Raw genomic sequence first — 21,615 nt, forward strand, 5'->3', positions numbered from 1 at the left:
TTAGTTGAGCATAATAATGTAAGCAATTAATACAAAATTTCTTGGAATGAAGGTGACTGGAATATTGAACACACTGATAGTCAGCAATATTATTAATGAACTGTAAATTGGTTAAAGGGATATATGAACCAATGACAAATGTTGCAGATGAACAGGTAGGGTCTGTATTGATGGACAATATGGTCTTTTTCTAGTCCTTAATATTCCTGATGTCTGATTTCAGTTTCATATGAAATATCCTTTCTGTCTGAAAAGCAGCAGCAGACACAGATTTGCCCAAGGCTTTTTTAGCCTGATACAAGTAATCAGAAAGCACTGGATTTTGAATATTTAGAATGTAGAGATTCAGTAAAGCAAGAGATAAATGTGCACATATTGGCTGCTTTCAAACCTTTTAGGCAACAGGTGAAATTTTCAACAACAGTAGGGTGAGTGCGATAACAATACATTAATGTCTCATAGCAGTAGATTATTTCATTATGTTACTATAGAATTTTGAAGCACTATCTGATTATTAGATTTATTAGATTCTGAATTGGCAAAAATGTTTCCTTATAATAGAAAAGTTTGTTTTATCAAAATAATATAATCTTTAAAATATCTTTCTGCCATTTTTTTTTCAAATGGACAAATACTTTTTACCCAAGGTTTAAATTTCATAGACTGAACAGGTTTGTTCTCCAATTCATAATATCTGACAGTCAACAGTAATTACTCAATATATCATAAGGCATTAGCAATGCATAATTCTGTGCATGACACACCAAATGTCATTCCTGTTTTTTAGTTACAGAAGGTGAAGTAATTTCCCCATGAAACTGCTTTGGAGACAGATGGAAAAGACTTTTTTTGGGGGGAGTAATGGTATCAATTAATCTACACTTGTTCAGCAATTAAATATGAAACAAGTAAGAGGGATCTGTAAATTACAGTATTGAGTTGTTATTCCATTTAAGGGTTCTGATGATATCAAGAATCATAGAATATCAGGGTTGGAAGGGACCTCAGGAGGTCATCTAGTCCAACCCCCTGCTCAAAGCAGGGCCAATCCCCACCTAGATTATCCCAGCCAGGGCTTTGTCAAGCCTGACCTTAAAAACCTCTAAGGAAGGAGATTCTACCACCTCCCTAGGTAACCCATTCCAGCACTTCACCACCCTCCTAGTGAAAAAGGTTTCCCTAATATCCAACCTAAACCTCCCCCACTGCAACTTGAGACCATTACTCCGTGTTCTCTCATCTGCTACCACTGAGAACAGCCTAGATCAGGGATCGGCAACCTTTGGCATGCGGCCTGCCCGGGGAAGCCCCCTGGCGGGCTGGGCCGGTTTGTTTACCTACTGCGCCTGCAGGTTCGGCCGATTGCCGCTCCCCATTGGCCTGGAGCGGCGAACCACGGCCAGCGGGAACTGCAATCATTCGAACCTGCAGATGCAGCAGGAAACAAACTGGTCCGGCTAGCCACGGGGCTTACCCTGGCGGGCCGTGTGCCAAAGGTTGCCAATCCCTAGCCTAGATCCATCCTCTTTGGAACTCCCTTTCAGGTAGCTGAAAGCAGCTATCAAATCCTCCCTCATTCTTCTCTTCTGCAGACTAAATAATAATTTAGCCTGCAGAAGAATCATGACCGCAAAACTGGAACAGTTAGTGTAGTTAACAGAACTTCAAAATGGAACTACAGCAGCCTCTTCAGAATTTGCTTGTTTTTTAAAAAAATTGTATTTAGTACATAGGTTTGATCCAATCTCTTTATACCTATTCTTCCCTCTTATTTATTGCTCTCCCTCCTTCAAATTGTCATAAGAATGGTTGGGCCCTCTGAAAAACCAACTCCTACAACAGCTGTTTTGGGGGGAATACAGCAAGAAGTGCAAGGTTCTAGTTTTAATTTTTTTTAAATGAGTTGCAACTTGTTTAACAATGTAGTTGATATATTATACATTTTTATGCCTAAACTATACCATTCAGGGAAATGATCACACTTTTAATTTCATGTCATTCGCATTTATTTCAACATAATCAAGCTTATTACCCATATACAACAACTTTTAGGGTAGGTTTGGGGAAATAAAGATTTTTCTTAGCATCTTAAGATCCCAAACCTCTGTAATGAGACCTTAAGTGGAACTAACTATTCTATATTTTTACAATAATATATATCATTTGGATTGCTCAGCACCCAAGCCGAAAGGCCTTTTGGTATCCTGAAATAGTGACACAGGAGCTTTAATATCCTCAGAGTAGAAAGGACCTTTATCTAAGATGGACATCCAGCACTGTAGAGTTTCCCAATGCTGTACCAATGTAATAAAGACATTTATTAAAGTTTTGTTAATGTCAATGAATTTGGAATGAAACTTGAAACTCAAATTACATAATTGCAGTGCAGCCTAATGGTCATAGCCTATAATCCCTGAATGTTAACAGAAGTTTTGCCTGAGAAGTATTGTTGCACTGGGCCATAGTGAGTTACTTTAGAACACAAAGTGTTCTTTCTGCAAAGCAACTGCATAAATATGCAGCACTTTTCTGCAACTTCTGGCTGATCAGGAATATGAATGGAAAAATTTCAAGCCTCAAAGCTTGCTCATAATCAGTACTGACATAGTCTCATCATTTCAGCATCTGATGCTAATATCATCATTCTCTCTTTACCGATGCTACTAGTATTAACAAAAAGAAAAGGAGTATTTGTGGCACCTTAGAGACTAACAATTTTATTTGAGCATAAGCTTTCGTGAGCTACAGCTCACTTCATCGGATGCATCTTATTAAGTAAGTTCTCCTTTATCCATGCCAATGACCAAAAGATTATAGTGTGGAATTCATGAGGTAAAGACAAAGATTTCAGACTTCAGATTTTAAAACCATAGCTTGGTTACATTAGTTTTTACCCCATCCCCAATTCTGTAGCTACTGTTTTGAAGTTTATCTTTGGCTATATATAAATAAAAACCAAATGCAATAAAGCATTTTCTAAAGAAAAAAACAATTCTGAAGCATAATTTGACTGAAGGATAGCTGTCAAACAAAGGAAAGTGCCATCTCCCATCTCCTGAGTTCAGCAGTGGTAATGAATGTAAAGTGCTATTTTATTCTGAAACACAACAATGTTTATATTTATTAATTTATATTTAACAGATCTGTTTCTTGTGTTTATTCAGAGTCATATTTGTTTATTTTAGTGATTAAGGCTTTGATCCTGCATTGAGCTCTGCTTGGGCAAGACTGAGGCCTAAAATCAGGTTTTACTGTTTTTCATTCCTGTTGGCCCTGCAGAGCCAACAGAGCTAAGAGCATGTGAGCAGGATTCTATTTTTTCCTAATACATCACCAACAGAATACTTAATTCTAATTATTTACACCCGTGCATGCCCCAATAATGCAGTGCAATTACCCAGGTGTCACCCATTACTTGGCCTGCAGAAACTTTACAAATAGTAAGGATACTTGAAGAGGAAAAAACCTAGCTTGACTCTCTGAGTTTTGATTAAGTCTGCAGAGTGAACAACTGGAATATGGAAGTCACTGTGGGATGGTAAATATAGAAACCATTGATGGCATTTTTCAAAAGATCACTTTTCAGTGTAGAAATGCACTTTAAAAACACTATTTCCCGGGAAAGCGTAAGTCTCCAGATGTATTCTTTTGAAAATAGCAAAGCATTCCCACATCTGCGCCATTCATTTTAGGTGACAAATCTGAGGAACTGTCCCAGACTGAGGAGTCAATAAAGGTTTTGGAACAAACTGATAAATTAAACAGTAACAAGTCACCAAAACCAGATGGTATTCAACTAAGAGTTCTGAAGGAACTCAAATGGGAAACTACAGAACTACTAACCACGGTATGAAACCTAGCACTTAAATCAGCATCTGTACCAGATGACTGAAGGACAGCTAAATTAGCACCAATTTTTTAAAAAGACGCCAGAGGCGATCCTTGCAATTACAGGCCAGTAAGCCTAACTTCAGTATCAGGCAAATTAGTTGAAACTATAATAAAGAACAGAATTATCAGACACATAGATGAACACGAGATGTTGGGGAAGAGTCAACACGGCTTTTGTAAAGAGAACACATGCCTCACCAATCCAACAGAATTCTCTGAGGAAGGTCAACAAACTTGGACAAGGGTGATCCAGTGGATACAGCATATCTGGACTTTCAGAAAGCCTTTGACAAGGTCCCTCACCAAAGACTCTTAAGCAAAGTAAGCAGTCATGGGATAAGAAGGAAGGTCATAAGTACCTAAGAGGAAGATGCTCATCTGTAACCGGAGGTTCTTCAAGACGTGTGGCCCCTATTGTATTCCACATGTGGGTGCGCATTCATGCAATGCGCCAAAGTCCGGAAATATTTCCAAGCAGCGTCCGTTGACCTGCACATGCATATTGAGTCTCCTCATACTCCTGGTCCATGGTATAAAGGGCAGGAAGGAGGGCGGGTAGTGGGAATACAGATAGAGAACACACCTCTCTAAGTTACAGGTGAGTAACTTCCTCTTCTTCTTTGAGTGATGGTCCCTATGTGTATTTCACATGTGGGTGACTTATGACCAGTAATCAGTGCGGAGGTGGCATAGCCATCTGCAATACAGCGTGGTCCACGGCCATGTCCGCATCTGCCATGTGTGTTACAGTGCACCATAAACATATGGAGAGAGCGCCACGTCGTGGCCTTGCAGATGTCTTGCCATGTACATCTGCTAATGAGGCTGAGGAGGTGGCTTGCGCTCATGTAGAATAAGCTGTTACACCAGGTTGGAGTGTTCATAGCATTCCGGTATGCACACTCAGACCCATTTACAGATTCTTTGGGAAAATATGGCTTGTCCTGTTGATCTCTCTGCAACGGTTATGTAGAGTCTCGGCAACCTCCAAAAAGGTCTAGTCCTGTGCTAGTAGAACGCCAGGGCGCATTGAACATCAAGAGAGTGCAGGGCTCTGTTGGTGGGAAATTTGGATGGAACACAGGGAAGTGGATGGATTGATTGAGGTGGAATTTGGACACCACACTGGGAAGGATTTTGGGGTGTACCCTTTATGAGATCTTGGCTTGTGAAGCACCATGTCGGGAGGGTCTGCCATCATGACAGTGAGCTTGCTGACTCATCTGGCCAAGGTGACAACAACCAGGAATGCCCCTTTCATGGGGGGGGGGCGGGGGGGAGGGTCATGGAGCATGTTGCCATGGGTTCGAAGGGCAGTCTTGTGAGGGCAGAAAAAACAAGGTTAAGATCCCATGGAGACAGGAGCTTCACAACTGGTGGAAAGGTGCTGAGCAAGCCCTTCATGAAGCACACAGTTGTGGGGTGTGTAAAGATGGAGGTGCCCTCCACTGGTGGGAGGAAGGCAGTAAGTGCCGCCAGGTGTACCCGGATAGAGCTGATAGCTAACCCCGATGTTTTGAAGGTAAGTAGGTAGTCCAGCACAACTGGGATGGTCACCGTGTCCAGAGAGGGGTAATGGCAGCGAGACCACTCCAGGAAGCACTGCCACTTTGTGAGATAGCAAGTTTTCCCGCTTTGGGTGAGGATTTGTCGAACCAGGGCGGAGCACTCATGGACTATACTCAATGCCATTCTAAATACCAGGCTGTGAGGTGAAGGGAGTCCAGGCTGGGATGCCGGAGTCTGCTCCGATCTTGCATAAGGAGATCCGGGAATGCCCAGAGCCTGACTAGTCAGGCAAAAGGTTTCAGGAGGTCAGTGAACCAGAACTGCCAGAGCTAGTAGGGCACCATGAGGATGATGTTGGCCCTGTCCCAGAGAATCTTGTGAAGAACCTGAGACAGTAGAGATATGGGGGGAAAGGCACAGCGGAGGTCACCTGTCCAGGAGATGAGGAGAGCATCTCCCCAGGGCCCCTGTCTAGAGCTGCCCTGGAGCAATAGCAGGGACGTTTTTGATTCGGTTGACAGGCAAAGAGGTCCCAACAAGGGGCTCCTCGCTGGGTGAAGAGATCATTGAGGACTACATTGTTCAGTTGCCATTCATGGTCTATGTGTAGTGTTCTGCTGACTGTTGGCTAGAGAATTCTGGGTGCCCAGCAGGTATGTAGCATATATTGTCACCTGCCTCCTGATGCACCAGTTCCATAGCCGAACAGACTTAGAACAGCAGAGATGTTGTCAGAGAGAAGCTGAATGTGAAGGGACCATATCAGCGGAAGGAAGGCTTTGCAGACGAGATGGACTGCCCTGAGTTCTAGTATGTTTATGTACAACCCAGTTTGTACATAAACACATAAGTGCAGGCTGCCATATGCCCCGAGAGAGAGAGGCATTGGCGGACCATGGTGCAAAGCCTATAGCAAAGATAAGCAATGAAGGCATTAATAGCAGAGAAATGATCCGCTGGGAGGAAGACTCGTGCAGCAATCAAATCCAGTATTGCCCCTCTGAAGTGTATTTGTTTGTGTGGGTGTCAAAATAGATATGTCTTCGGTGATGCAGATACCCAGGAATAATAGGAGGTTTTGAAGATTGCCGAGAGAGCTTTCAGCTGCAAGTGTGTCATCAGGAGCCAGTCATCCAGGTAAGGGAATACGGAGTATCCTAGGTTCCTCCTCTGGCCCACTACCACCGCAAAGACCTTCATGAATACTGGTGGTGCTGTCGCAATGCTGAATGAGAATACCTAAGATTGGAAGTGTTGGTGCCCCACCCTGAAATGCGACAGGTGGATGTCCACATGGAAGTAAAAATCTTCTATGTTGAGAGCCATGAACCATGCTCCCTGGTGGAGGTAGGGGATGATCGATGCCAGCGTTAGCATTCAAAATTAGGTCTTCCTGATAAACTTATCTAGTAGTCAGAGATTGAGGAAGGGATGCTGTCCAGCGTCATTTTTCGGGATGAGGAAGTCTGGTGAATAAACACCTCTACCCTGGTATTGAGGAGGAATGCACTCTATCGCACCCTTAAGGACGACAGCATTTGCTTCCTTTTAAAGAATCAGTTGGTGGGAGGGATCAGCAGCTGCCTGGATGACCACGTTTTTGGGAATCGGGTGCATAAATAAAAAAATTGTCCCGTCAGCCGGCACAAAATCTCTCTCTCTCTTAGGCGGCAACTTCTCCTGGCACCAGTGGGTGCTCAATCCCCCTCGCCCCTGACCCCATTCCAACCCCTTCTCCAAAGTCCCCGCCCCAACTCCACCTCCCTGCCCCTTTTGGACTCCTTCTCCAAATCCCCGACCCGGCCCCGCCTCTTCCCCCCTCCCTCCCACAGCTTGTTAGTGCTGGGAGGAGAAGCAGGGACGCAGTGCGCTCAGGGGAGGAGGCGGAGGTGAGGTGAGCTGGGGTGGTGAGCCTGGCTGCTGGTGGGTGCAGAGCACCCACCAATTTTTCCCCGTGGGTGCTCCAGCCCCGGAGCACACACTGATTAGACGCCTATGCTCTCTCTGCTCTCTTTGGTGTGGGGGGGCAAAAGGCTGATGTGTGCCTCACCGATTGAGCTGGTTCTAGGATGGCCTTGTTTATCGGGAGTGCCATTCTTGAAGGTCCTTGTGGCTGGAGAATGTCCAGGAGGTGGTGTTTGGGTCCTGGACTTCCTCCAATGGAATTTGCAGGTCTGTGGCCACCCTCCTCAGCAGGTCTTGATATTGCTGGTGATGATCTGGCAGAGAGAGCAGGAGGGGGATGATTGCCTCCTCCAGTGACGAGGAGCTCCGGTTGGGACCGGCAGTACTGACTTGACATCCTCCTTTTTGTATACCGACAGTGCAGGAGGGAGTACAGGGGAAGCCTGGCAGGACCCTTGGGATGACTCCGGATGCCTTTTGTACAGGTCCCAGGGCCCCCAATAGGGCGAGAATGAGGGGTCCACTAGTCTGGGCGGGCAATAGGAAGGAGTACCAGGCATCCCTGGGTAGGTCGTAAGCAGGAGGATAAGGAGGTCTGAGATGTATGTCTGGGCTCCTGTGTGGCAGTGGGGATGGCGGCAGAGCCATGTTCCAGCACTCCTTGGAGTCGGAGGATGGTTCCATCAGTGGCCAGACTGTTGGTGCCTGAGGGCTGCAGTGCAGCGCATGAGAGATGGGCTTCTCTTGCAGAAGGAGCAAAGGTTCATATTCGAGTGTGGTAGTGTCCTGGATAAGAGCAGGGCCTGAGAGAAGTGGAGATTGTGGATATAGTAGAATCATCTCCTCCACTGTGAGGAATGTCTCAGTGTGGCCAGGGGTCCATGGGGCACCTGGTTGAGACTCCAGAGGGACCCAGTGAAGTTGGAAGAGTTGGTCTATCCGGTAAGTGAGACAGAACCGTTGGTGTCATGCTAGCAGCCAGGTGGTCTGAATCCTTCGGTACAAGGGTGACTGCTGGTAATGATGGATTCCGCTTGGCTTTACCCCCCCAGCCAAGGGGGCCTTCAGTGGCACTCCCATGGGATCTGCATTTAACGTCTCATCTGACCAGGTGTGGCATAGGGAGGGAACGCTGAGTTTATGAGCAGTCCCCTATGGGGACCTACTCTTGTGTCTCTTGTGCTTCTTGCTTTCATGATGGGGCTTGTCTCTGGGCTTCAGTGCTGGCGGGTTTTTTTGAATAATTTTTTTATTTACATAATTTATAAAATATATATATTTTACACCAAGTTTTCAGTAATAGTGTGCTGTGACACTTTTGTATTTTTATGTCTAATTTTTAGGGCTGTCAATTAATTGCAGTTAACTCACGTGATTAACTCAAAAAAATTAATCATGATTAAAAAAATTAATTGCTATTAATCGCACTGTTAAACAACAGAATACCAATTGAAATGTATTAAATATTTTTGGATGTTTTTCTACATTTTCAAATATATTGATTTCAATTACAACACAGAATACAAGGTACACAGTGCTCACTTTATATTATTTTTTATTACAAACATTTGCACTGTAAAATGATAAACAGAAGAAATGGTATTTTTCAATTCACCTCATACAAGTAATGTAGTGCAATCTCTTTATCATGAAAGTGCAACTTACAATTGTAGTTTTTTTGTTACATAACTGCACTCAAAAACAAAAAAATGTAAAACTTTGGAGCCTACAAGCCCACTCAGTCCTACTTCTTGTGCAGCTAATCACTAAAAGAAACAAGTTCATTAGATTTGCAGGAGATAATGTTGCCTGCTTCTTAATTACCTCACCTGAAAGTGAGAACAGGAGTTCACATGGTACTGTTATAGCTGGCGTCGCAAGATATTTATGTGCCAGATGCGCTAAAGATTCATATAGAATCATAGAATATCAGGATTGGAAGGGACCTCAGGAGGTCATCTAGTCCAACCCCCTGCTCAAAAGCAGGACCCATCCCCAACTAAATCATCCCAGCCAGGGCTTTGTCAAGCCTGACCTTAAAAACTTCTAAGGAAGGAGATTCCACCACCTCCCTAGGCAACGCATTCCAGTGTTTCACCACCCTCCTAGTGAAAAAGTTTTTCCTAATATCCAACCTAAACCTCCCCCACTGCAACTTGAGACCATTACTCCTTGTCCTGTCCTCTTCCACCACTGAGAATAGTCTAGAACCATTCTCTCTGGAACCACCTCTCAGGTAGTTGAAAGCAGCTATCAAATCCCCCCTCATTCTTCTCTTCTGCAGACTAAACAATCCCAGTTCCCTCAGCCTCTCCTCATAAGTCATGTGTTCCAGACCCCTAATCATTTTTGTTGCCCTTCGCTGGACCCTCTCCAATTTATACACATCCTTCTTGTAGTGTGGGGCCCAAAACTGGACACAGATGAGGCCTCACCAATGTCGAATAGAGGGGGATGATCACGTCCCTCGATCTGCTCGCTATGCCCCTACTTATACATCCCAAAATGCCATTGGCCTTCTTGGCAACAAGGGCACTCTGCTGACTCATATCCAGCTTCTCATCCACTGTCACCCCTAGGTCCTTTTCCGCAGAACTGCTGCCTAGCCATTCGGTCCCTAGTCTGTAGCTGTGCATTGGGTTCTTCCGTCCTAAGTGCAGGACCCTGCACTTATCCTTATTGAACCTCATCAGATTTCTTTTGGCCCAATCCTCCAATTTGTTTAGGTCCCTCTGTATCCTATCCCTGCCCTCCAGTGTATCTACCACTCCTCCCAGTTTAGTATCATCCGCAAATTTGCTGAGAGTGCAATCCACACCATCCTCCAGATCATTTATGAAGATATTGAACAAAACCGGCCCCAGGACCAACCCCTGGGGCACTCCACTTGACACCGGCTGCCAACTAGACATGGAGCCATTGATCACTACCCGTTGAGCCCGACAATCTAGCCAACTTTCTACCCACCTTATAGTGCATTCATCCAGCCTGTACTTCTTTAACTTGCTGACAAGAATACTGTGGGAGACTGTGTCAAAAGCTTTGCTAAAGTCAAGATACAATATATCCACTGCTTTCCCTTCATCCACAGAACCAGTAATCTCATCATAGAAGGCGATTAGATTAGATTAGATTGATGGATTGATTAGATAGATTAGATTGATGGATATCAAATTGAGATGCCATGTATATCATACACTTTTTTTCTTTTTTGTTCGTTTGTTTTTTAAATATACCTGCCCTTTAACTTACCATGAGTTAAAAAAAAAAACTTACTTTTCAAGTAAAAAGACCTGGCATATTACATGTCTTCTAGATGATATGAAGTTAGAAGTAAACATGCAACCAGTACCTTTTTCAAATCCCACATGGACACAGGGCTTTACTGACTGCTCTGCCTCCGCCTCCCATAGAACAGTTTTAGAAGAAGGAGGGTCTTTCCCAGGTCTATCCAGTAATCCAAGGACATGAAGACCAATCGTTTCTTCTACAGCTACAGTTGTCTTCACAACCTCTAACAGAATCTTCAGGAGTCTGTTGTTAGCCTTCTGTAGAGCATGCCTGTACATATAAATGAAATAGAAACTAATCAAAACATTTTTTCCCCTCACATTCTATTTTGTGGGGCCAAAACCAGGTCCCACTGAAGACTATGAAAGTTTTGCTATTGATTCAGTGATACTAGGATTTTGGTTTAAGATAGGAAAGTACATAAGTCACATAAATGCTACATCAGCACATCTATATTAGTCCATACTCAATCAATTAAAAATATATTACATACTGTTATATTAAATAACTACAAAAAGCTATAATTATGAGGAAAAACTTCCTAGTAATTCTTTTTGTAAATACAGATAGCAGTGCCATGTTTGTAGGCATTCACATTTTAAGCCCTTCCTCCTTATCAGGTTTCATATGGATTGGCCAGTGATGCACTATTGCTCTGTAAAACACAAGTAAAGACTACATGGATAGCCTGTCTAGTGAAAACAATGCAGAATTCTCCAACTTGAATATTTGTGTCTAGGTACATGGACCCTTTAGGATGCTTCTAGTGTCTGAAACTACTGCTTCTCACTAGCCTACACGTCACATTGGCTCAACAATGATGTGAGATTTGTACTTCAGACAAAGTACTTTTGGCTAATATTACCAAAAAAGATAAAGCATAACTTTTGTCCTTTGCAAAGCAGTGCAATATTAAAGTAGAATTTGTATTAGTTCTGTGCAAAGTTATTGACAACGTCCATAAAACAGAGTAAAATGTAACCTCACACCAGTTCTGTAAAAATCACAAAACTTCAGTCTCTTCACAAAAAAATATTTATCATCATTTAATAAAAGTGAAGTTTGTCTTCTCCTCAACTGTCTTTCTTCCCCACTGAAATACGCCTTGATGGGCCAAATGCAAACAATTAAAAAAAAAAATCCTATTCCATGTGGAGTTGTACAACAGAAGGCTGATATACCACAGCTACAAATGGTTCGTTGACAACGAAGTAAGGATTAACGGAAGCTACTTTGCATATCCACTACCCACTCTGACACAGGCAGATTACAGTCCTTTTGGATGAACAGTATGGGACCCAACAACAACATTCTAAGCACTGTGCAGTTCCATGAGCACAAGGTCAACCAGAAGGGAACTTCTTTAAAGTAAAGTCCTGCTCTGAAAAATGACTGTTAAAAATGACATTTTGAGACATGACATGTGTCAAGAACCACAGGTTTCCTTAACACATTTCTAAATTTACAAGTAAAAATACATTTTTTTCTACCATCCCTTCAAAACCAACCCTTCAAAAACCAGTGAAGCTGGGTCCTTTCCCTTCATACACATCCATGTCTGTGTTGGCTCAGCAGTGCTATTAGGAGTTAACAGTCAACATTTATTTTTGACATTAAATTAAGCAACTATGACTCAGAATACACAGAAGGGGGTGAATGAAATCCTAACTGCACTGAAGTCAATGGGAGCTTTGCCATTGACTTAATTGGGGCCAGTATTTTACCCTAGGAGTAGACCTGCAGAGTAAAGTAAGTAAAGTATTTTTATAATCACTTTAAAAAGCAGAACTATAAAAGTTATTAAAGGTCATGGTTATAGTTTGAGTTTCTTAGAGCAGTGGTTTTCAAACTGTTTTCATTTGTGGAACCACAACAATTTTTGAATGGAGGTGCAGACCCCTTTGGAAAACTTAGACTTAGTTTGTGGAGCCCCCCAGGGGTCTGTGGGCCACAGATTGAAAGCCACTGCCTGAGAGGTTTCTCACATGAGGAAAAAGAAATTTGCTAGTTGCACAACTTGGACAACATGAAAATAAATATTATTGTCCAGCTATGATAATATATGATGATAATAAAGCAGCACAAATTATTTTATTTTGCACTGGAAACATGTACTTTGAAAATATAGACCACATCAGTCTGTTCATTTATATACGATGGCTACATAATTATAAAATAAACATTAGTTTATTTACATCAGTACAGTATACTAACTATATTTCATACACTTCACTTTTTCAAAGAATGACTGTGCTTCATTATGATGGGGAGCCAACACCTTAGTGGCCACGATTACACATGCAGGCTGAGGAAGGAGATTGGGAGAATGTGGTAGGGTTGGAAGTCAGAAATTAGAGATGGGGAAAATGACATAACTCAAGATGAATTTATGTTTAAAATGCAGCCTTTGACTTTATAACAATAAATGTAATTTATGGAGGTTTTGTAAGAATATTATATTGGTAGCTTAATATAAAACGAACAGCAAAATTTGTGCACAAAAAATAGTTAAATTACACAGACGATATTTTTTGAAAATGTCTAAGTTATGCCATGTAGTATAAGCAATATTTAAAATTACATAATGACATTGAAAAATAGGCTATTGTGTTTCTGGTGAGCATCTTTGTATTTATTTATTGTAAAAGTTTACATAAAAAGTTCAAGATAAGGAATATTCAAAGATAACTGGGACACTGACAAAAATCAATGTAAAAATATATATTGCCCTATATAGTATATGAAATGGATAGGAAAATGTGCAAACATCAAAAAATCCTTATTTGCCATTATATAGCTACACAGAAAAGGCTGAGTTTCAGGTAGAGTACACAATCCAAGCAGTATGTAATGAATGTGTAGCATAAGCCAAGAAATAGCCTTATAAATTCCAATGACTGGAATATGATTTAAATGCTTGATTCAACTACTTGGAGTAAATAGCCTCAGAACATCATTTTCAAGACCATTTTTAAGAAATCCAATTTTATAATATAGCCGTTCAAATAAAACAGTACGAAAGTGACAAATTATTTAGCTTCACTCAAAAAGCATCGAGGTTTGGATTCTATATTGACTTATTATAAATTTTTATTGCATATGACTGATACATCAGATAATTATATGATTCACAAAGCTATAAATACAGAAACTTTGAATTAAAGAAAGTCTGGATTTAACAAGTACAAGCTCTGAATACCTTTCTTTTGAAAGAATATCTGAAGATATTTCTTCAGGCTTTCCTCCTCTGTCTTCACCCTCAAAGGTGTACTCTTTTGATTCAGTCAGGCTTTCATTTTCATTCTGAGTAAGTATTTGCAAAGGTAGAGAAGACAAAAAAGACAAAAATCCTGTCATGTTGGAATCAACATTGTATTCTGATACATGGTTACATTACGAAATTAAAATATTTATGCAAAAATTACATATTGTTTGACATAAAACTATCCCTTTCCATGAAATTGCAGGCATCCAGGAAAGATAAGAAGTACAAAACACATTAATGTGTAGATGGAAAAAACATGACAGATCTAAGCCAGAGCCTGTTAAAATGAAGTTTGTTATGCTAAATAAACAGTTTCTGGGTTCTCTGTTGAATGTTGCTATAGCAACATTAAAATTTGAGTTTACCTAAAGTAAAAAGATAGGCAGCTAAACTCCACCTCCTCATTATTTAACCAACCCATAAGGCAGCAGACAAAAGAAATCCTACTGCATTTACATTCCATGGCTCCTAAGGTAGCCAAAGTCCATATTTACCTGTGTTTGCGTACTATTGTTGCATAGCTCACAATGCAACTTCTCTCTTCCGGGTACAGAATGTTGCTTTAACAATTCTAGTTCCTCTAAAAGCATTCTCTCTCTCTCTGTAACCAAGTTGTCATTCTCCACTGAGACACTCTAAAAATGAAATTTCATAAGGACATACTATGAATAATAGAAGGAAAGCATTAACATTAGGCAGGTTTTTAATCTTCTGGTATGAGTGATTCCTGGCACTTCCAATACTCAACATATTTTGCACCAGGAAAATACAGCTCCTTTTGTTAAGTGGTTAAAAGCAAATTTAAAGCTTTCTGAAACTGAGAGCTAACTGGCCGTTTTGGTAGCTTAAGTATATCTAAGATTTTCATATAAATCTTTAAGTACTTCTTTTAAAGCACTATATTTACACTGGAAGTTACAAGTTTAACTTCATAATATATATATTATATATACACTGTAGTATAATATTGAGGATGGAAGATAAGACTATCCAAATAATATGTCCTTTTTATAAAAGATCTTCATAAAGGTGAAAGAATATAGTATAACAAACTAATTACAGCTGAGGGTAAAAACAGGGAAGGAGATTTCTAATAATCAGGGGAGCAAGACTCTGGAATAGCCTGCCAATAGGAGTAGGGGGCAAACAACCTAACTCAGCGTTTCTCAAAATGGGGTCTGTGGACCCCGTTGATCAACTCCTCCCTCAACTCCTCCCCCTCCCTCCCTGCACCTCCTGCACACTGGAGAACAGCTTGCACGAGATACTGGGAGGGAGGAGGAGGAGCAGAGCCGGGGTGCACTTAGGGGAGGAGGCAGAAATAGAGCTTGATAAATTTATGAACTGGATTAAGTGACTGGGTTGCCTACTGGAGACTGGACTTTATGATCAGGGAGGTCCCTTCCAGTGCTATGGTCCAAATTTAGAGGAGCTAGAAGTATTCCTGATTTAATAATTATATATTAATTCTAACATAGATCTCATGGCAAAAACATCCTTTACATTAAAACAGAGGAACTAATGACCTAAATTACACAAGTACTCTCTCCCCCCAGGGTTAGAAGTTTCAGCTCCCGCAATGTATAGATGTGGGTGTAAGGAGACAGAAGAGGCAGTGCAGAGGAGGGGAAGATATCGGTATCCCAGAGGAACAATTCCAGGACAATGGATAGGAAGAGGTCCAGAAATAGGCTAAAGGATAAGCAGGCCTGCCAACCACACCCCTGAAGTTGCAGAAAGGAGAAGCAGGCTTACCAGCCACCTACAACCACAATGATTGGGAACAGCAGGTCACTATTACACTCCCCTCCCCCCCACAAAAGCAGACAGAAGGTAGACAGAGGAAAAACCTAGTATGGGAGGAGCATAAGGCATCAGGTGGAACCTTCTACGTATAGTGGAACAGAACTGAAGAACTTTAGGGTTTTCCTCTCACTATTTTCTCGTATATTTTTGTAATGTTACATTGTTCAGATAACGCATCAAATACATATACATGCACTGTCAATGTAATATGTGAGTCTGTGAATGTACGATTGGACGGATTGTTTTGAGTTTTGTCCTTAGTCTGGTAAGAGACAAAATCTAATTTCTGAGACCCCGATAATTAAGAGGAGTTCCTTTAACATACCTTTTTATGGAGATTGTATGGGTTTGGGACACTGGATTCTAGGGTGGCTATACTTTAGAAATGCAAAAAATATAGTAAACATACATTCTTGCCTCTCCCACTTAAATAATTTGTACTTTACAAAGCCAAGCTCCTTACAGTCCAATGGAATGAAGGAGGACATCTTTTGGCTGCTGGGAAGCAGAACAGAGAGAGTACATACTTGCTCATAATGGTTTCTTTCTTCCCTAGGGAATATTAACCCTTCTCCCACCAGTGCATGGAAGCTCCTTGCAGCTTCCACAACACCAGATCCAATCAGGCAGATCACAGAGTCTCCTGTAATTGGTACTCTTCTCATTTTATCTGAGACCCAGGTGGAAGAGCAATGTGAACCAGCTTTTTACACCACAAGACAGGGCATCTGGCTTGAGATAAAAGGGAGCATGAGGGAAGAAATATGGCATTAGAGGCAGTAACAGAGTTGGCTCAGTGCAGGCCACTCTTGGAATGCCCCACTCCATACATGATCCAAGTTTGGACTGTGAACAGTCATTCCTGGGAACACTGTGCCAACGATAGCAGTGAGGACAGGGCACTAAAAGAAGCAATGGATTACTACTCCACTGACAACAATCACTGGGTGGGTCAATTAATGATAACCCTCTGGGACCAGACTTACACAGAGGGAAGTTAATGGAAGCTGGCCCCAGAAACCTCATGCCCTTGACTTGGTAGGCTTCACTGTACAGACAGTGGCAGGAGATCAGGCTGCTAAATGTCTTCCCAGCAACAATAAGATGGTTGAACTGCTTGAGGCTCCAACCAAGACTAGTCCATGACAGTTTAGGGCTGATTGTGGTGAGAACTCTTTTTTTCTTTTTTTTAAAAAGGCAAGATCAGCTGTCAGTCCACTCTTCTGCCCTGCCATTGCCCCAGACCCTACATTACCTCAGCTAATTGAACTTTAAGTCTATCAAGCTCTGCTAGGAGTTGTTCTTGATTTTCTTTTTGCCATTCCATTTGCTGCATATGCCCCTGTCTCAATAGTTCTGTTGCCTGCTGATGTTCCTGATATTGTCGTACAAGTTCCTGCCGCATGTCTTCCAAACGCTCTTCATATAGCAACAGCTGACTTGAGGTTTCTGTACTGGATGTTGCCATCTCATGATAAGGCTGTAATATTTGAATTGTTATTAGCATTTTATATGCAGGTACATATATGAAATGGTTAAACAATTTTTCAAAAAGATTTGCACAAATCAAAACATCTATCATCCAAGAAATCAACTTGTTGCCTGCTTCTTGGAAGGACAAATGCTAAAGAATCACATACTCCCAACTAAGAGACAGTACACAGATGTAATGATGTAATGTTCCAAAACAAAGAAAAATATTAAGCTCTGTTTAATATTTTGGGGTTGGTGAGAGAGAGCAGGGATTTCATATACAAAGTTCTATCCAAGTAACATTAATATCCCTGCCCTTATCTCCAACCTTCCTCATTGCAACCTCCTGCACTCAGGCTTTGCACTTTTATCTTCCTCGTCTCAAATCTATCGAAAATGCGACCACTGAATCACCTTCCTTGGACCACATTTCATATACTCTTCTTTATTTCTCTGTACTTTTCTCTTCCCTTTTTCTTCTGAATAAAATTAATGTTTCTCTTCTTCAGTTTCAAAGCACTTCACAAGTCAACTCCTACCTATTACTCTCCTCTTCTCCTCTCTACTGCTTCTTTTGTTCTCCAAAAGCATCGCTCCTAGCTGTTCCCTTTGTGTGTGTGACTCACTTCTGACTAACTGCTTTCTCATACACTTTTCCATACCTGGGATAGATCCCAATTCATATTTTCAAAAGCCTCCTCATATTCAACATTCAAAAATATCCATATGGCCTACTACTTGCATGAGGTACTCCAGTTACAGTTTTTGTTTATATCTGAAATGTGCCCATTGCAACTACACATTCCTCTGTTTTTGTATTGTAGTCTTCTGTTTTGTCAAGCAACAAAACTGCCTGTGCTCTTATACCTTGAATAGAGATGGGTGAAATTTGTTGACTTTTCCAATTAAATTTTTTCCAATGAAAAATGCATTTTTGTTTCAACCAAAACATTTTGCAAATTCATGTCCATTTCAGTTAATTGCATGAGTGCAAAAAAAATTAGGAGGAGGTGCCCTCCCTCCTTATATCCAAGAGCCCCATGATTAGGGACTTGAACCCAGGTCTCACATATCCCAGGTGAGTGCCTTAACAACAATGATATTGGGTATTCTGAGGTGGGTCTCTCTCAGTCTCTCCAGTTGAAGCTGTTCCACTTTGTATAAGCTCTGTTTAATATTTTTCACTGGAATTAATTAATAATTAATTTCACTGGAGCAAGGACTGGAACCCAGAAGTTCCCACTCCCAGGTGAGTGCCCGAGCAACGAGGCTAGAGTCATTACCACTCTCTGCTCCAATGAATGTTTAAGAATTGTACACAAAGTGCAACAACTTCAACAAAAGAGACTAAGAGAGACCCATTACAGAATAGCTAATAGCCTAGTGGTTAGGGCACTCCAGGAATAAGAGAGACCTGGGTTTGAAGTCCCTGCTCAAAAGCAGTGATTTGAACTTGTATCTCCTACATGAGTGCCCTTGCTTCCGAGTTATTGGGAGCCTCCTCCTCCATTTTCTGGGCGGTGCATATGTCCCCTTGTAAATACAGCCCTTCATTTTCTTTGCTTTTATTAAAAAATACAGTCATAGATGCCAGATCTATTAAAACCAAATCCTTCATTTTGAACACATTTTGTTTGACCCAAAACAATTTTTTTCTCATTTTTCTATTCATTGAAAATTCTAATAAATTTAGGTTTTGGGTTGACCTGAAACAATATTTTTCCCAATTTTCTGGAACTGCTAGCAAACCAAAACATCAGTTATTCACACAGCTCTAACTTTTAAGTCTTCAGGACAGCGTATAAAGTATTTGTTTGGCTGAGTTCTCCTATTGTACACTGTTGTTTATAGTGATAAATTAGTATTTGAAAATGTACATTCTATGTTCAAGTGACAACAACAGACATTAGAATATAGATAATGCTTGCACCGTGCACTCATAACAAGAGTTGATCATGCACATTTCATGTTATTTAAAATTATATGGAAGAGTGAGCATTTTACAATTCCAACTTTATGCTCTTTAGGACACGAACTTTGTAAAAATATGAATTTCAGAAGCTCTTTTCTGCAAATACTTATCTTTACAAGTAGAATACAGAATATAAATTTGTTTAGAACTTTAAACATTGTATAGAAACAGATTTCAAATCTCAAAACACAGTTTCCGAAGAACAAATTCACTACTCTATAAAAAATTATTAAATCTCAATCCAGTTATGAATGAATATATGAGAATCCTACCACTCAAAATTTATATACAGTGCTATCAGATTTTAATGAAGACTAGGCTAGCTAAGTTTCACTGGTTCCTTTCTGTACGTGAAAGGGTTACTTATTTGAAATACAAAATTTAGATTAATTATAATTCCACCTATATAATGCTTTACAACTAGAGAATTGTTGTCAGACACATTTATTTTTTTCCTGTCTCTTATTCCCTGATATATAGTATTCAGAGGACTCACTATCTTGACATTGTAATCTCTGTTGTAAAAAAAGGAGGTGGAAATAACTCCAGCCAATTCTTAATTATCAAGCTTTCTCACTAATCAGTGGTGCTGACCGTCCCCTAAAACTGAACCTAATGAGCTCCCAGCTGTACAAATATCAATAGTTTCCACCCTAGGAAGAAGAACATACAATTTTGATTAAATCTAAACCCATGGAAATATTATAAAAAATTGGAAAAACGAAACTTTTAACACCAATTTCCATGCTTAGTTACTTAAAAGTGGATTGTGTACAGGGAAGCTGGCTGAGATTTCTGTTACAGACATAGCTTAACCTTTTGCTATGAACATTTTCCAGGTATCCGTTTTTCCACATATTTATTTCAGTTTTCTCCAGGACATATACTGCCTCTGTCTCCATGATTCCAAAAAGAAGTACAACAGGATAATTTTGCTATTTAAGCTGGTGAAGGGACACAGTCTGAGGGGACTGTAAAAGATATGCACCCTCCTACACTGTGCGTAGCTCCACTCTGCAGACGATCCATATGTGGCAGCACACAATGAGTGAGCATAACATGGGGCAGAGGACCCTCAGCTTTGTGGATCTTACAATCCTATCTTGTTCAGAATGGAGTGAGTTGAATAACCTATCTTTGTCATTGAGCTGCAGTAGCCCTGTAAACACAATAGAGTAAAAATTTCCCCATCTTCACTTTGTAAATTGCCAAATGTCTGGCTATTAGGATTGAATGGCGGGCTCTGTACATACCTCTCCTCCCCCAGAGATTATTAAAAATAATATATTTTAGCTATCACTTTTATCCTTTCAGATGATGTCCCCTATATATCAAGAGGGACATGGGTGGGTTAAAATAATACATTTACACAATTTTATCCCCTTTATATAGGTTTCATGTGTCACTAGTAAGATGTATTTATTGATATTAAAATAATTTTTAAAAATCAAGCTAGTTTTTCACTGTTTATGCCATTCTTACTTTTTTGAATTTCACAAGCTTTGATCATGAAAATGGATTAGTCATTTTCAGTATATTCAGTTTTATTTTCCAGTTCTCATACATTAGTGTAATGCTACAATATTTAGGTTAAAACACAGCACACAAGTTGCTAAATAAAATATTAATTTTCATAGAATTAAAATAAATCATAACATTTCTGTTAAAATTAACTCTTTTCCATTTACAATTTTTTAAAACCCCATTACTTTAGGCCTAAATTACCTAGTAGTACTAGGGGGGAAAAGCAAAAGATTTTCTCAGGTGGATGTTTATATACTTACAGATATTTCCTTCACTACTTTTACTGGAAACCTCATTTCATTCTTGCTCAGTTCTAGTATGTAACCAGGCTTAACCCTTGATTCAAGTTGTTCTTCAAGAGAAGAAATCTCACTGGACTCTTCACTCAGCTCCTTGCTAAGTGGTTTAAATTCTTCTGCATGTTTAATGTCTGCTTTCTTCTCCTTAATAAGATGGTTGTCTAGCTCATCTTCAGTGCACTTCTTCCTACTTTCAAAACATTCTTCCTTTTTATGAACAATTTTTGTTTGTGCTACCAATAGTGCTGATTCTTCCTCTTGTCTAGCCATTCTTGCCAGTTCAGTCTGTTGGGCAAATGCTACGCTCATTGATACAATAACCTGAAAAAAATAAAAGCAACCTTTAGAAGTTCATACATAGCAGCATCTACAACTGTAGAAGAAAACTAGTTGCTACCCATCAATAATATGAATAAATAAATTTTACATTGAAATAAATACATTTAAAAGGTAAAAAAGCAACACAGTTAGCAAATAAAATTCATATTTTTAAATATGCTATTATAAAGTGAGATATATTATTGGAAATACAACTATCTATAGTATTTGAAGCTATAACCTCCCATTGCCTGAATTCCCCAGGATGACTACAAACCATATGATAAGTTATTACTTTATTAGTTCTACATTTTATCTCCTATTAATCTCACTGAGTGATTTCCCCCGCTTGTTTTTTTTTC

At 40.3% G+C, this 21,615-nt stretch overlaps 1 protein-coding gene across 6 annotated transcripts in view; it reads right to left on the minus strand.

Moving 5' to 3' along the window:
- Nucleotides 1-21,615, minus strand: part of AKAP9 (A-kinase anchoring protein 9) — a 212,436-nt gene that overhangs the window by 62,845 nt on the left and 127,976 nt on the right. For all 6 annotated transcript variants that reach the window (XM_048838118.2, XM_048838116.2, XM_048838113.2 and 3 more), the window contains 5 exons: nucleotides 20,897-21,256; nucleotides 16,923-17,147; nucleotides 14,356-14,496; nucleotides 13,796-13,899; nucleotides 10,658-10,866 (listed from right to left, as the gene is read on the minus strand). In XM_048838118.2, the coding sequence (XP_048694075.2) occupies nucleotides 10,658-10,866; nucleotides 13,796-13,899; nucleotides 14,356-14,496; nucleotides 16,923-17,147; nucleotides 20,897-21,256 (1,039 nt within the window). The remainder of the gene's footprint in view (nucleotides 1-10,657; nucleotides 10,867-13,795; nucleotides 13,900-14,355; nucleotides 14,497-16,922; nucleotides 17,148-20,896; nucleotides 21,257-21,615) is intronic.

Source organism: Caretta caretta, chromosome 2 (assembly GCF_965140235.1).
Source record: "Caretta caretta isolate rCarCar2 chromosome 2, rCarCar1.hap1, whole genome shotgun sequence".
In the NCBI taxonomy this organism is placed as follows: Eukaryota; Metazoa; Chordata; order Testudines; family Cheloniidae; genus Caretta; species Caretta caretta.